The sequence below is a fragment of the Corvus cornix genome, chromosome 1A (genome assembly GCF_000738735.6).
Source record: "Corvus cornix cornix isolate S_Up_H32 chromosome 1A, ASM73873v5, whole genome shotgun sequence".
NCBI classification, from domain to species: domain Eukaryota; kingdom Metazoa; phylum Chordata; class Aves; order Passeriformes; family Corvidae; genus Corvus; species Corvus cornix.
This window is the reverse complement of record NC_047057.1, coordinates 239,577-251,921: the sequence shown is the minus strand read 5'-3', so window position 1 is coordinate 251,921 and position 12,345 is coordinate 239,577. Positions and strand designations below refer to the sequence as shown.

Below are 12,345 nucleotides of genomic sequence, written 5' to 3'. Positions count from 1 at the left end.
TCCGATGCTCCAAGACTTTATTGACCCCTGGACACAGCGAGCCCGGGGTTCCCCCAAACCGAGAGGCCACGGACCCTTGGGGGTCCCCGGGACGCTGGGAAGGTCCCCTCAGTGCTGGGGTCCCCTCGAGGCTGCGGGGGTCCCCCCATCCCCACTCGGGGGGGCACAGGGGGACACGCCCCCGCAACTCCTCAGTGCCAGGGATGGTTTGGGGGTCCCCGCGGGATTTGGGGGGTCCCCGCCCCATTTCTGGGGGTTTGTGGGGTCCCTGCACCCCCCTCTCCGGAGAGGGCTGGGGGGTCCCGCAGGCTCGTGGTGCCCCGGGGAGTTTTGGGGGGTCCCTGCACCCCCATCTCTGAGGGCTCTGGGGGTCCCCTCTCCCCTGTGGTGCCCCGGGGGGGTTTGGGGGCTCCCCGCACCCCCAATCCCGGGAGGGTTTCCAAGGTCCCCACACCCCCTGTGCTCGGGGGGGGGGGTTCGGGGGGGTCCCCATTCCGGGGATCCCAGTGCAGCATCAGCAGCGCCGGTGTCGGGGGGCCGGGGGGGTCCCCGCGGGCTCCGGGCGGGGGGCGCCGGCCCGGGGGGACCCCTCCTCAGGGCAGCCGGCTCTCGGAACTGAGGGCACAGAGGGGGGTCAAAGAGAGGGAACACCCCCAAACCCCTCCGGGGTGTTGGGACCCCCAAACCCCATCAGATCCTGGCTGGGAGATTGGGGGTCCCCCCCACTCCCCCGGCCCCCCGTCCATCAGGGAGGGGATAAAAGGGGGGGTAAAGGGGGTCCCCCCAAGCGCCCCAAATCCTGGGGGGGCGAGCGGGTACTTACGGGGCAGAACCGTAAAGCTGCGGGGGGAAGGGAAGATGAGGAGGGTTATGGGGGCACAGGAACCCCCACACACCCCAACCCCCCACCCCGACACTGGGGGCCCCCCCAGACCCAGTACTGGGGCAACTGGGGATCCTACGAGTCGGATCTGAAGTGGTGCCTTCCTCAGCCCCCCCGAAACCTCCCCCAGCTTCCCCAAAATCCCCCCAGCCCTCCCTAAAGCCCCCCACCCCCTGTACCCCACACAGCCCCCAAAACCACCCCAGCCCCGTCCCCACTCACGAGTGCAGCCCGTGCACGCCCCCCTCGACCTGCGCCGCCACCGTCCTGCGCTCGAACTTCAGCTCCCCCGCGAACATCATCGACCTGGGGGGGCTGGGGGAGTTTGTGGGGGCGGCCGGGACCCCCTCAGACCCCCCCCTGCCCCCCCGAGCCCCACTGACCGGAGCGCCGAGAGGCTGCGAGCGCCCAGGTCCTGGCAGCCGTGCTGGAGCCCGGCCAGCAGGTACGGCACGAACTTGTGGATGGAGCCCTTGTCCTGCACCGAGCCCGACACGCCCTGCGCCACCTTCACCGCGTCCCCCTCGCTGCGGGGGGGCACACAGGGGCTGGGGGGGCGGCTGGGGGGCGGGACCCCCCACCCCCGGCCCCCCCGGGGTACCTGAAGTAGCGTTTCTGGCTGCCCGGGCCCTGCTCCATCGCGTCCAGCGACCCCATGCCCCGGTACTGCTTCAGCCGCACCCCCTCCGAGAAGAAGAACTCGCCCGGGGCCTCCGTGGTGGCCGCCAGCAGCGACCCCATCATCACTGAAGGGGGGACACCCCGTCAGGGACTCCCCCGCGGGGTGGGGGGCGTGAAACCCCCACCAGGATGGGCTGGGGGCTGTGGGGCCACCTCCAGTACGGGCTGGTGGGTGTGGGGTCCCCTTGGGGGCACCAGGGTGGGCTGGTGGCCGTGAGACCCCCTCAGGGTGCCCCCTCAGGGCACTAGTGGCCCCTTTGTCCCCCCCCGTGCCCTCACCGGTGGAGGCTCCCAGTGCCAGCGCCTTCACAGCGTGCCCGGGGCTGCGGATGCCACCATCGGCGATGACGGGGACACCAAAGCGTCGCGCGTACTCGGCCACGCGGTACACGGCCGTGGCCTGGGCACGGCCACACGCCAGCACTGCATGGGAACAGGGACAGGGACACGTCAGGGACACGGCCGTGGCTTGGGCACGGCCACACGCCAGCACTGCATGGGGACAGGGACAGGGACATGTCAGGGACACGGCCGTGGCCTGAGCCTGGTCACACACCAGCACTGCATGGGAACAGGGACAGGGACACGTCAGGGACACGGCCGTGGCCTGAGCCTGGTCACACACCAGCACTGCATGGGGACAGGGACAGGGACACGTCAGGGACACGGCTGTGGCCTGAGCCTGGTCACACACCAGCACTGCATGGGGACAGGGACACCATCACGGGGACAGGGGATCAGGGACAGGGACACGTCAGGGACACGGCCATGGCCTGGCCACGTGCCAGCACTGGCAGAGGGACAGGGGATCAGGGACAGGGGCACCATCATGGGGACAGGGACACGGGGGCAGCGGGACAGCGGGGATACTGCACGGGTGTCCAGGGGTGCCAGGGTGGGGTCAGGGGGTCCCGGGGGGTTTGGGATTGGGGGGTGGTGTCCTAGGGGTGTCCGGGGTGGTCCGCGGGTCTCACCCACCCTCCTGGGTGATGCAGATGGAGCCGCTGCCCATCCCCACCCGCAGCGCGTCCACCCCAGCGTCGATCAGGTTCTTGGCCTGGGCCGCCGTCACCACTGCGGGGGCACCCCAAAAATGGCACCCCAAATTCCACCTCCCTGCTGTGAGGGGGCACCCCAAACATGGTACCCCAAAATAGCAGCCCAAAAGTGGCACCCCAAATCCTGCCCCACCCTCCCCAAATCCTGCCCCACCATGATGGGGAGGCACCTCAAAAACAGCCCCCCCAAAACGGCACCCCAAATCCCACCTCATTGCTGCAGGGATCACCCCAAATCCCGCCCCCATTCCCCCCACGCCCCTTTTGGGGTCCCCCATTTCCCTCACTCATCGTTGCCCCCACAAGCCGCAGCCCAGGCAGTCCCCGTGTCCCCCCCGTTTTGGGGCCTCACCGTTGCCCCCCACCACCTGCAGCTCGGGGTACTTGGCCTTGATGTAGCGGATCATGCTGAGCTGGTACCGGGAGTTGCCCTGCGACGAGTCCTGGGGCCGGATTTGGGGTGCGGGGTGGGGGGGCCGGGGCAGGTTTTGGGGTGCAGGGCAGGAGGTTGGGGTGCCGCGTGGGGAGCAGCGCGTTGGGGTTCAGTGAGCAGGGGGATAACCCCCAGCCCCCCCCTTTTTTGGGGCACCGCCGCTCAGCACAAGCAGCTCCATCCCCATCCCCAGATCCCATCCCCTCCCTTTTGGGGTTCCACGGTTTTTGGGGTTCCCCCGCACCCACCCGCCTTCACCAGCAGCTCCATTCCCACCTCTCCTTTCCCTCCCCTCTCTCTCTCTCTCCGGTTTTTGGGGTCCCCCACAGCAGCACACTGAGCCCACCCCCCTGCCTGCACCAGCAGCTCCACCCCACCCCATCCCTCCATCCTCATCCCCCCCATTTTTGGGATGCTCCCCCCCATTTCCGTGTCGCCCCCTTTTCATCCCCCCCATTTTGGGGTCTCACATTCTTTGGGGCGCCCTCATCCCCCCGTCTTGGGGGATCCCCCCACAGCCACCAGCACCACGAGACCCATGCCACCCGCCCCAGCAGCTCCATCCCCTTCCTCACCCTCATCCCTCCACCCCGCTGCTTTTCAGAGCCCCCGGTTTTTGGGGTCCCCCATGCCCAGCCCCCCGTGCCGGGGTCCCCCCCGGTTTTGGGGTGACGCACCAGCACCACGAGGTCGGCGCCCGCCTGCACGAGCAGGTCCAGCCGGTATTTGTCGTCCTCGCGGGTGCCGATGGCCGCCCCGACCCGGAGCTGCTTCCGCCCGTCCTTGGAGGCTGCCGGGTGCTCCCGATTCTTCTTCAGGTCCGTGCGCGCCATCAGCGCCACCAGCTCGTCCCGGCTGTTGACGATCGGCAGCTTCCCTGGGGACAGCGCGGGGCTAGCGTCACCGGGGGCCAGCGACAGCCGGGCAGCCCGGGACGCGGTGGAATCCGGGGACAGGGGACACGGAAGGGATCCCGAGCACAGGGCGGTGGCGGCCGCCACCCGTCACTGCTGGTCACCATCAGCAGCTTCCCTGGGGACACGGGGGAGAACGGGGGGTCACCCAGGGGGGCTGCAGGGACACGGGGACATGGAGGTGACGCCAGGGGTGAGGGCACATGGAGAGGACCCCGGGGACGGGAATGGGGGACACAGGGCTGACCTCGGGGACAAGGAGGGGCCGTGGAGGATGGGGCGGCCACCAGCTCACCAGTGCTGGTCACCATCAGCGGCCCTGGGGACACGGCGGGGACAATGTCACCTGGGGATGGGGGCGTGCGGGGAGAGGCACAGGGACAGGGGACAACCCCCAGGGGGTGGCCAGGATGGTGCCCCCGAGCAGAGGTGACCCCTGGGGGGTGACACCTGGGGGGTGCTGTGGGGGTTCCCCAAGGGGTGACACGGAGGTGCCCTCAGGGGGATGATAAATGTCTCTGGGGGCAGGGAGGGGTGACAGGGAGGTGCCTCCAGGGGTGACAGGTGCTCCCCTGCACCTTTCTTGCTGCGCTGCAGGATCTCGTTGGCCTCTTTGAGGGTGACACCGGCTGGGGCCACCACCAGGTCCCTGCGCTTGGTCATCACCTGGGGACACAGCGACCCGTGTGTCACCAGCATTAGCACAGGGACTGGCACTAGCACTGTCTGGCACTGCCACCTTCCCTGTCACCAGGACTGCCACTGGCACCGGCACTGTCACCAGCACTGTCACTGGCACTGACACTGTCAGAGGCACTGTCACCTCCACTGCCACCAGCACTGTCACCATCACTGGCTGTCACTGTCACATGCACTGGCACTGTCACAGGCAGCAGCACAGGCACGGGTACTGTCACTGTCACCTGCGCTGTGTGTCACTGTCACCTTTCACTGTCACCTGCACTGGGGCTCCAGGGCCGCCGTGGGCAGCCCCCGCCCCTGTCCCAGATCCTTCCAACCTCCATCCATCCCGTCCCGCCCCACATTCCACCACCCTCCAAACCCCTCCATCCCTGCCCCACATCCCATCCCTGCCCCACATCCCATCCTTCCACTCCTGCCCCATACCCCATCTCTCCATCCCATCCCATCCCATCCCATCCCATCCCATCCCATCCCATCCCATCCCATCCCATCCCATCCCATCCCATCCCACATCCCTCCATCCTCGGACCTTTCCCATCCCAACGCTCCACGTCTTCCCCACATCCCACCCCACCCCTCACACCCCTGTCCCTCCCTGCCCCCCCGCCCCACACCCACCTCGGCCAGGGGGGTGGCCCTGTCCCTCTCCCGCAGGAAGTCGATGTCGCGGGAGGTGACGATGCCCTCGAGCCGCCCCCCCAGGCGCCCCGAGTGGGTGACGGGGACCCCCGAGAAGCCGAGCCGGGCCTTGGCGTCCCACACGTCCCCCACGGTGTGCGCCGGGCTCATCACCAGCGGCTCCGTGATGAAGCCCTGCTCGAACCGCTGGGGACACGGCGGGAGGGACAGCGTCACTGGGGGGGACGGGGGGCTCCCAAAATGGGGTGCTGCGGCCACCAGCTCATCCCCACTGGCCAGCGCCGGCAGCCCCCAGGGGACACCGGGACTGGGGGGTCCCGGGGGGGGGACCCTTCTCGCTCACCTTGACCTTGCGCACCTCGTTGGCCTGGAACTCGGGGGTGCAGTTGTGGTGGATGATGCCGATGCCGCCATTCAGCTGGGGGGGCCGGGGGTCCTGAGCTCCGGCTGCGGGAGCAGCCCCCCCGCATCCATGTCCCCCCCCTCTGCCCCTGCACCCCTCTGGGACTGGGGCCCACCCGTGTCCCCCCTTGCCCAGCTCCCTGGGTGCCCCCCAAGCACCCACGGGTGCCCCCCCTAATCTGACAGATCTTCCCCAGCCCAGACCCCCCAACGCCTCCACAGCCCCTGAGATGCCCCTCAGCGCCCCCTGAGATGCCTCCCCCTATGTGGGCGTCCCCAGCGGTGGCGACGGCCATGTCCCCTACGGTGACCATGTCCCCCCAGCCCCCCCAGTACCCCCTGCTCACGATGGCAATGTCCCCCTGTCCCCCTCGGTGACCGTGTCCCCCCAGCCCCCCCAGTGGCCCCCGCTCACGGCCATGGCGATGGCCATGTCCCCCTCGGTGACCGTGTCCATGGGGGACGACACCAGGGGCGTCTTCAGGGTGATGGTTCGGGTCAGGGCCGATGTCAGGTCCTGGGGGAGGGGGGCACCCCTCAAATCCTGACCTCCCCTCTCAAGGGGTGTGGGGGCCCCCTCTGGGGAATAGGGGGGGCCCCGACCTCACCTGACTCTCCCTGCCCTCCCAGCACTCCCAAAACCACAGGGACCCTGCACCCCCTGATAACTCCTCGAGGGTTGGGGCACCCAAAAACCTGCAGAGACCCCATGGGCATCCCCCAAATCCAAAATCACAGGGGGGGCCCAGGAGGGGGATGAGGTCACCCTGGAGGGGGGCACAGGGGGGTCACTGAGGGGGTCCCGAGCCAGGAGACGCCAGCCCGGGAGGGCGGCACAGGGATGACCCAGGGGGTCTGGGGTGCACAGGGGGGGTCCCGGGGGGCTCCCGGGGGTCACTCACCACCTCATCAGCCGTGAAGTCGATGTAGCCGGGGAGGATGAGGAAGTCACTGTGGGGGGACAAAGGGCTGGGACCCCCCTGGCCCCCCCAAACTGGCCCAGACCCACCGGGCGGAGGGGGAGGAACGTGTCCCTTGAGGGTCCCCCTGGGGGGGCAACCGAGGTCGGGGAGTCGGGGAGGCCCGAGGGGGGGGGGGACACACGAGCTGGGGGCTCGGGGGGTTCCTGGGGGTTCTTTAGGGTTGAGAGTGGGGGTGCAGGGGGGGTTCTTGGAGCAGGGCCTGGGAGTCCCTGATGGGGTTCCAGGGGGAACTGGGGGATCTCTGGGGGGATTCCCTGGGGCTGCCATGGGGGGGTCGGGGACTTCCTTGTGGGGGTCGGGGGGAGTTGGGAGGTTCCTGGGGGTTCATGTGGCCCCAGTGAGGCATCTGGGGGTGCCGGGCTGTGCCCGAGGGGGTGTGGAGGCGCCGGTGAGGGTCAGGGGTGCTGAGGGGGGTCAGAGGGTTTTGGGGCCGGGGTCACCCGCACTTGTAGGTGAGGCCGTCGGCGCAGGCAAAGAGCTGCTGGGCCGTGAGTCCATCCTCGGGCACGTACCCGGCCCCGCTGATCAGCTGCTGCGCCATGCTGGGGGGAGGCTGGCACCAGGACCCCGGCGCACACCGGGACCCCCCCCCCGGAACAGCCCCGGGATCCCCGTCCACACCGGGAACCTCCCAGGGCTGGGACCCCCACACGCACTGGGACAAAATTCCTCCCCCACCCCCCCAGGACTGGGACTCCCCCCAGGATCCCCCCACTCACACCGGGACAGGGACGCTCCCCCATGACTGGGACCCCCACCCACATCCCCAGCGGGGCTGGCCGGGCCGGGCTGAGGGGGGTCCCGGTCTCTGGGGGACCTCGGGGGGTTCCCTCTCCCGGAGGGGTCGATCCCGATGGGGGGGAGGGGGGGCAGTTCCTGAGGGGGTCCCTCTCTCATGGGGCGTCCCCAGGGGGGTCCCCGCGGGCTGTCCCGTTCCCGTGGGGTCCCGCGCGTGGCGCTCCCGCAGCGCTCCCGGCGCAGGGCGTGGCCGCGGGCGGGGCCGCTCCCGCGGGGCGTGGCCAGGGCCGGGACCGGCCGCCGCAGCCCCCCCGCTCCCGGCCTGCCCAGCGCCTCCCAGTGCCCCGGCACCGGCCCCAGCGCTCCCAGTAACCTCTCCCGCACCACCAGCAGCCCCCCCGTCCCCCAGTGTCGCCCAGGAAGCCCCCGCGCCTCCCAGCGCTCCCACTATAGCCCCTCCCGCGCCCCACAGCGCTCCCAGGAGCCCCTCCCGCATCCCCCAGTAAAGCCCAGAACCCCCCCCACCTCCCACCCCCCCACTGCTGCCCCACACCCCCCAGTAACCGCCAGGAATCCGCCCCAGTGCAGCCCCGTACCCCCCCAGTACTCCTCACTGCTGCCCCTCCGCCTCCCAGCAGCCCCCCAGTAACACCCCCAGTGTCCCCTCGCTGCCGCTCCCTCCCGCCCCAGTAACGCCCCAGTCCCTCCCAGTGCCCCCCCTACAGCCCTTCCCTCCCCCTGTGCCCCCCCACCGCCGCCCCGGCTGCCCCCAGTGCCGCTGTCCCCGGCCCGGAGCGCCCCCGGAGCTCCCCCGCGCCCGGCGCGCCCCAGCAGCGCCCCAGTCCCTCCCAGTGCCCCCAGTAACCCCGCCCGTACCTGGGCTCCCCCTCGCCCATGGCGCTGAGCGCCGCCGGGGGCGGGGCACCGGGACCACGCCTACGGCCCCGCCCCGCCGGGAGCCCCGCCCACCACGGCAGCTTCAGGGACACCCCCGAGTTTGGGGCACCCTTTTGGGGGGGCCACCGCTCTCTTTTGGGGTTTGGGGCACCCCTTTTTCTGCGGGGCAGCCCCTGGGCTTGGAGTTGAGTGCGCCTCTCTTCTGGGTTCACCCCCTTTTTTGGGGTGCAATCCTTTATTTTGGGTGCTCGCATTTTTGGGGGGTGTATTCGTTCCTCTGGTCTGAGTGCACCCACGTTTTTGGGTGCACCTCCTGGATTTGGGGGCGCCCCTCTGTTTCGAGTACCCCCTCTTTTGGGTACGCTCCCTTTCTTGGGGAGCAATCCTCAGTTTAGGGTGCCCCGCTCTGTTTTGGGTGCCCCCTTTTTCGGGTTTTGGGGTACATCCCCTTTGGGGGGACCCTCCTCTGTTTTGGGTGCCCCCGCCCCTTGGTCCCCCCCTGCCCCGGGTAACTCTGGGGACACCCCGCGCCCCCCCCGGGGTTGTTTGTGAGGCCTCTAACGAGCCCCGGGGGATGGGGCAGCGAAGAGCCGCACCTGCACCTGTGTGAGCACCTGTGAGCACCTGTGAGTGCCCTGTGTGTGCCCTGTGAGTGCCCCTGTGTGAGCACCTGTGTGTGCCCTGTGTGTGCCCTGCCTGTACCTGTGTGCCCCTGTGATCGTGTGTGAGCACCTGTGTGTGCCCTGTGTGTGCCCTCCCTGCACCTGTGTCATCACCTGTGTGATCACCTGTGTGTGCCCAGCTGTGATCACCTGTGTGCCCTGTGTGTGCCCTGCCTGCACCTGTGATCGTGTGTGATCACCTGTGTGTGCCCTCCCTGCACCTGTGTCATCACCTGTGTGTGCCCTGTGTGAGCACCTGTGAGCACCTGTGTGTGCCCTGTGTGTGCCCTGCCTGTACCTGTGTGCCCCTGTGATCGTGTGTGAGCACCTGTGTGTGCCCTGTGTGTGCCCTCCCTGCACCTGTGTCATCACCTGTGTGATCACCTGTGTGTGCCCAGCTGTGATCACCTGTGTGCCCTGTGTGTGCCCTGCCTGCACCTGTGATCGTGTGTGATCACCTGTGTGTGCCCTCCCTGCACCTGTGTCATCACCTGTGTGTGCCCTGTGTGAGCACCTGTGAGCACCTGTGTGTGCCCTGTGTGTGCCCTGCCTGTACCTGTGTGCCCCTGTTATCGTGTGTGAGCACCTGTGTGTGCCCTGTGTGTGCCCTCCCTGCACCTGTGTGCCCCTGTTATCGTGTGTGAGCACCTGTGTGTGCCCTGTGTGTGCCCTCCCTGCACCTGTGTCATCACCTGTGTGATCACCTGTGTGCCCTGTGGGTGCACCTGTGTGTGCCCTGCCTGCACCTGTGATCGTGTGTGAGCACCTGTGTGTGCCCTGTGGGTGCCCTCCCTGCACCTGTGTCATCACCTGTGTGTGCCCTGTGTGTGCCCAGCTGTGATCACCTGTGTGCCCTGCCCGCACCCCTCAGCGCTCCCGCCCCCGGCTCGGGGGGACACCCTCATACAGAGCCGGGGGGTGGGTGTCCCCCCAAATTGGGTGCGGGGTCCGGGCAGGGGGGCAGGCGCGCACCCCCCGGCCAGGGCGGCCTTCCCCGCCCCCTCCAAGGTGACCCCCCCGTGTCCCCAGGTGACCCCCCCAGCACAGGGACCCGCAGGGTGCAAACAGAGCCCACGCGAGGCCCGGCCACGGAACGGACCCCCCCGGCTCTGTTCTGTGCCCCCGCTCTGACCGCCCGGGACCCCCCGACGCTGACCCCACCCCTGCACTGAACCCCCCATCACGGCCCAGGCCCCCCCCGGCACTGCCCGACCCCCCCTCGGCACCGCCCCCCCCTCACGGCTCACACACAGCCCCCAGACCCCCCCCATTACCTGCCCTCCCCGTGTCCCGCGTGGGTCACCTCGCCCTCGGGGGGCTCCGGGGGGGCTTCCATGGCGCGGGGGGATCCCGGGAGGGTCCCGCGGGTGCCGGGGGGGTCCTCGGGTGCCGCTGCCGGCGGGACCCGGTGGCGTGGGGGGGGGGGGGACGTGGGGGGTCGGCACCGCCCCCTCGGCTCCGCCCAACCCCGTGGGAGCTCGGTCGCGACACGGGGGAAACTGAGGCCCGGGGAGGTGCGGGGGTCGTCCCACGGTGGCGGGGAGGTCACAGAGGGGGGGACACGCACAGGGGGGCTTCCCCCCCCACGGCCCCCACTCGCCGCTCCTCCGACCCCCCCGCCCCTCCCGTCGGGGGTTGCAGTTCCGGCCCCTCCCGAGCCGCGCAGGGGGGACACGCGTGGGAGCGCGACACGAGGGGGTCGCAGGGGGGGCTCGGGGGGTCTGTGTGCCCCCCCACCCCCCGGGGCCATTTGCAGCCGCGGCAGCTGCCGGGGATTAACGCGGCCGGGATTAACGGGGGATTTGGGAGGGGGGCGAGGGGGCGGGGGAGGGGCAGGAAGGTAATGGGGGGGCGGTGCTGCTCCGCCCAGCGCTCCCAGTATAAACCAGTATAACCCGGCTATCCCAGTGTGTCCCAGTGCTCCCAGTATAACCCACTGCACACAGTTCTCCCAGAGCACCCCAGGGCGCCCTAGAGTTCCCAGTACACACCAGTACACCGCAGCAGCCCACAGGGCTCTCAGAGCCCCCAGTTCTCCCAGCACACCCCAGTGTCCCCCAGTGTTTCCAGTACACACCAGTACACGATGCTCCCAGCGCAGCCCAGAACGCTCTGGTGCTCCCCAGGGATCCCCAGTGTTCCCAGTACACCTCAGTGCTCCCAGGTCCCCCCAGTGATCCCAATACAAACCAGCACATCCCAGTAATCCCAGTACACACCAGTACGCCACGCTCCCAGCGCTCCCAGTGCAGCCTCGAGCGCCCCAGTACACAGAGTGCACCCCCAGCACAGCCCTGTGTGCCCCAGTGCTCCCAGTACAAACCAGCACACCATGCTCCCAGTACACCCCAGTGTTCCTAGTGCACCCCGCTGTCCCAGTACACCCCAGCGCTCCCAGTACACCCCAGCGCTCCCAGTGGGAGTGTCACCGTGCCGGTGCCACCCGCCGGAGGTGACCCGCCGGTGCCGGTGACCCCGGGGATTAGCGACAAACTCCCGCTCAAGCCTCTTAGCAGGGGCCACCCACGGCCACGGGGTCACGCGTAGGGGGAGGGCACCCCCTCGGGGACCCCCACGGGACCCCCACGGCACCCAGGGCCCCCCCACGGCACTCAAACCCCACGCACCCACTCCACGCGGGGCACAGGGACCCCACGACACCCAGGGGACCTCCAGGGCTCCCACGGGACCCTCGTGGCACTCGGGGGACGCCCAGGGGACCCTCCGCACCCCAGGATCCATCAGCCCCCCCATGGCACCCTCCCCACGCGGGGCAGGGGACCCCACGCCCCCCGCCATGGGAGCAGCGCAGGCAGCGGCCGCTTAAGTGACGCGGCGCCTTTAAGGGGCGTGGTCAGGGCGACACCGCCCCCAAGGGCGGGGCCTGGAAAAGCGGGAAACGCCCACGTGGGGGCGCGGGGGGGGCTGTGACACCCCCCAGTATATCCCAGGACTTCCCCCCAGTTCATCCCAGTGACACCCCAGTGACCCCCAATGACACCCCAGTTCATCCCAATGCATCCCAGTGACGCTCCAGTTCATCCCAGTGACCCCCAATGACACCCAGTGCTTCCCAATGCATCCCAGTGACATCCCAGTTCATCCCAGTGACACCCCAGTGCATCCCAGTGACCCCCAATGACACCCCAGATCATCCCAGTGACACCCCCAGTGTCTCCCAGTATCAACCAGTGCATCCCAGTAACTTTCCAGTGCCCTCCGAATGCTGCCCAGTGTCCTCCAGTGCCAACCAGTACATCCCAGTGCTCCCCAGTTGCCACCGCTGCCTTTCCAGCTCTTTATTGTGCCCCCCCGAGCGCGGCCGCCCCCCCGCGCCGCCCGCGGCCCCC

At 69.4% G+C, this 12,345-nt stretch overlaps 1 protein-coding gene across 3 annotated transcripts; it reads right to left on the bottom strand.

Annotated features, from left to right (window-relative positions):
• IMPDH1 (inosine monophosphate dehydrogenase 1) lies at positions 1 to 10,393 on the bottom strand. 3 transcript variants are annotated; one of them, XM_039571554.1, is made up of 16 exons: positions 10,270 to 10,393; positions 7,145 to 7,240; positions 6,618 to 6,666; positions 6,131 to 6,232; positions 5,657 to 5,731; positions 5,293 to 5,499; positions 4,548 to 4,635; positions 3,733 to 3,932; positions 2,975 to 3,065; positions 2,543 to 2,638; positions 1,844 to 1,987; positions 1,485 to 1,629; positions 1,267 to 1,410; positions 1,106 to 1,189; positions 824 to 840; positions 1 to 615 (listed from the first exon to the last, which is right to left on the bottom strand). In XM_039571554.1, exons 1-16 carry the CDS (start codon positions 10,329 to 10,331, stop codon positions 515 to 517), a joined length of 1,701 nt encoding a protein of 566 aa, XP_039427488.1. In that variant the 5' UTR covers positions 10,332 to 10,393; the 3' UTR covers positions 1 to 514. The 3 variants fall into 3 exon arrangements, with proteins under 3 accessions (XP_039427488.1, XP_039427486.1, XP_039427487.1); XM_039571552.1 differs by lacking the exon at positions 10,270 to 10,393 and adding an exon at positions 8,313 to 8,993; XM_039571553.1 differs by lacking the exons at positions 6,131 to 6,232; positions 10,270 to 10,393 and adding an exon at positions 8,313 to 8,995.
• Positions 10,394 to 12,345: the final 1,952 nt, after the last annotated feature.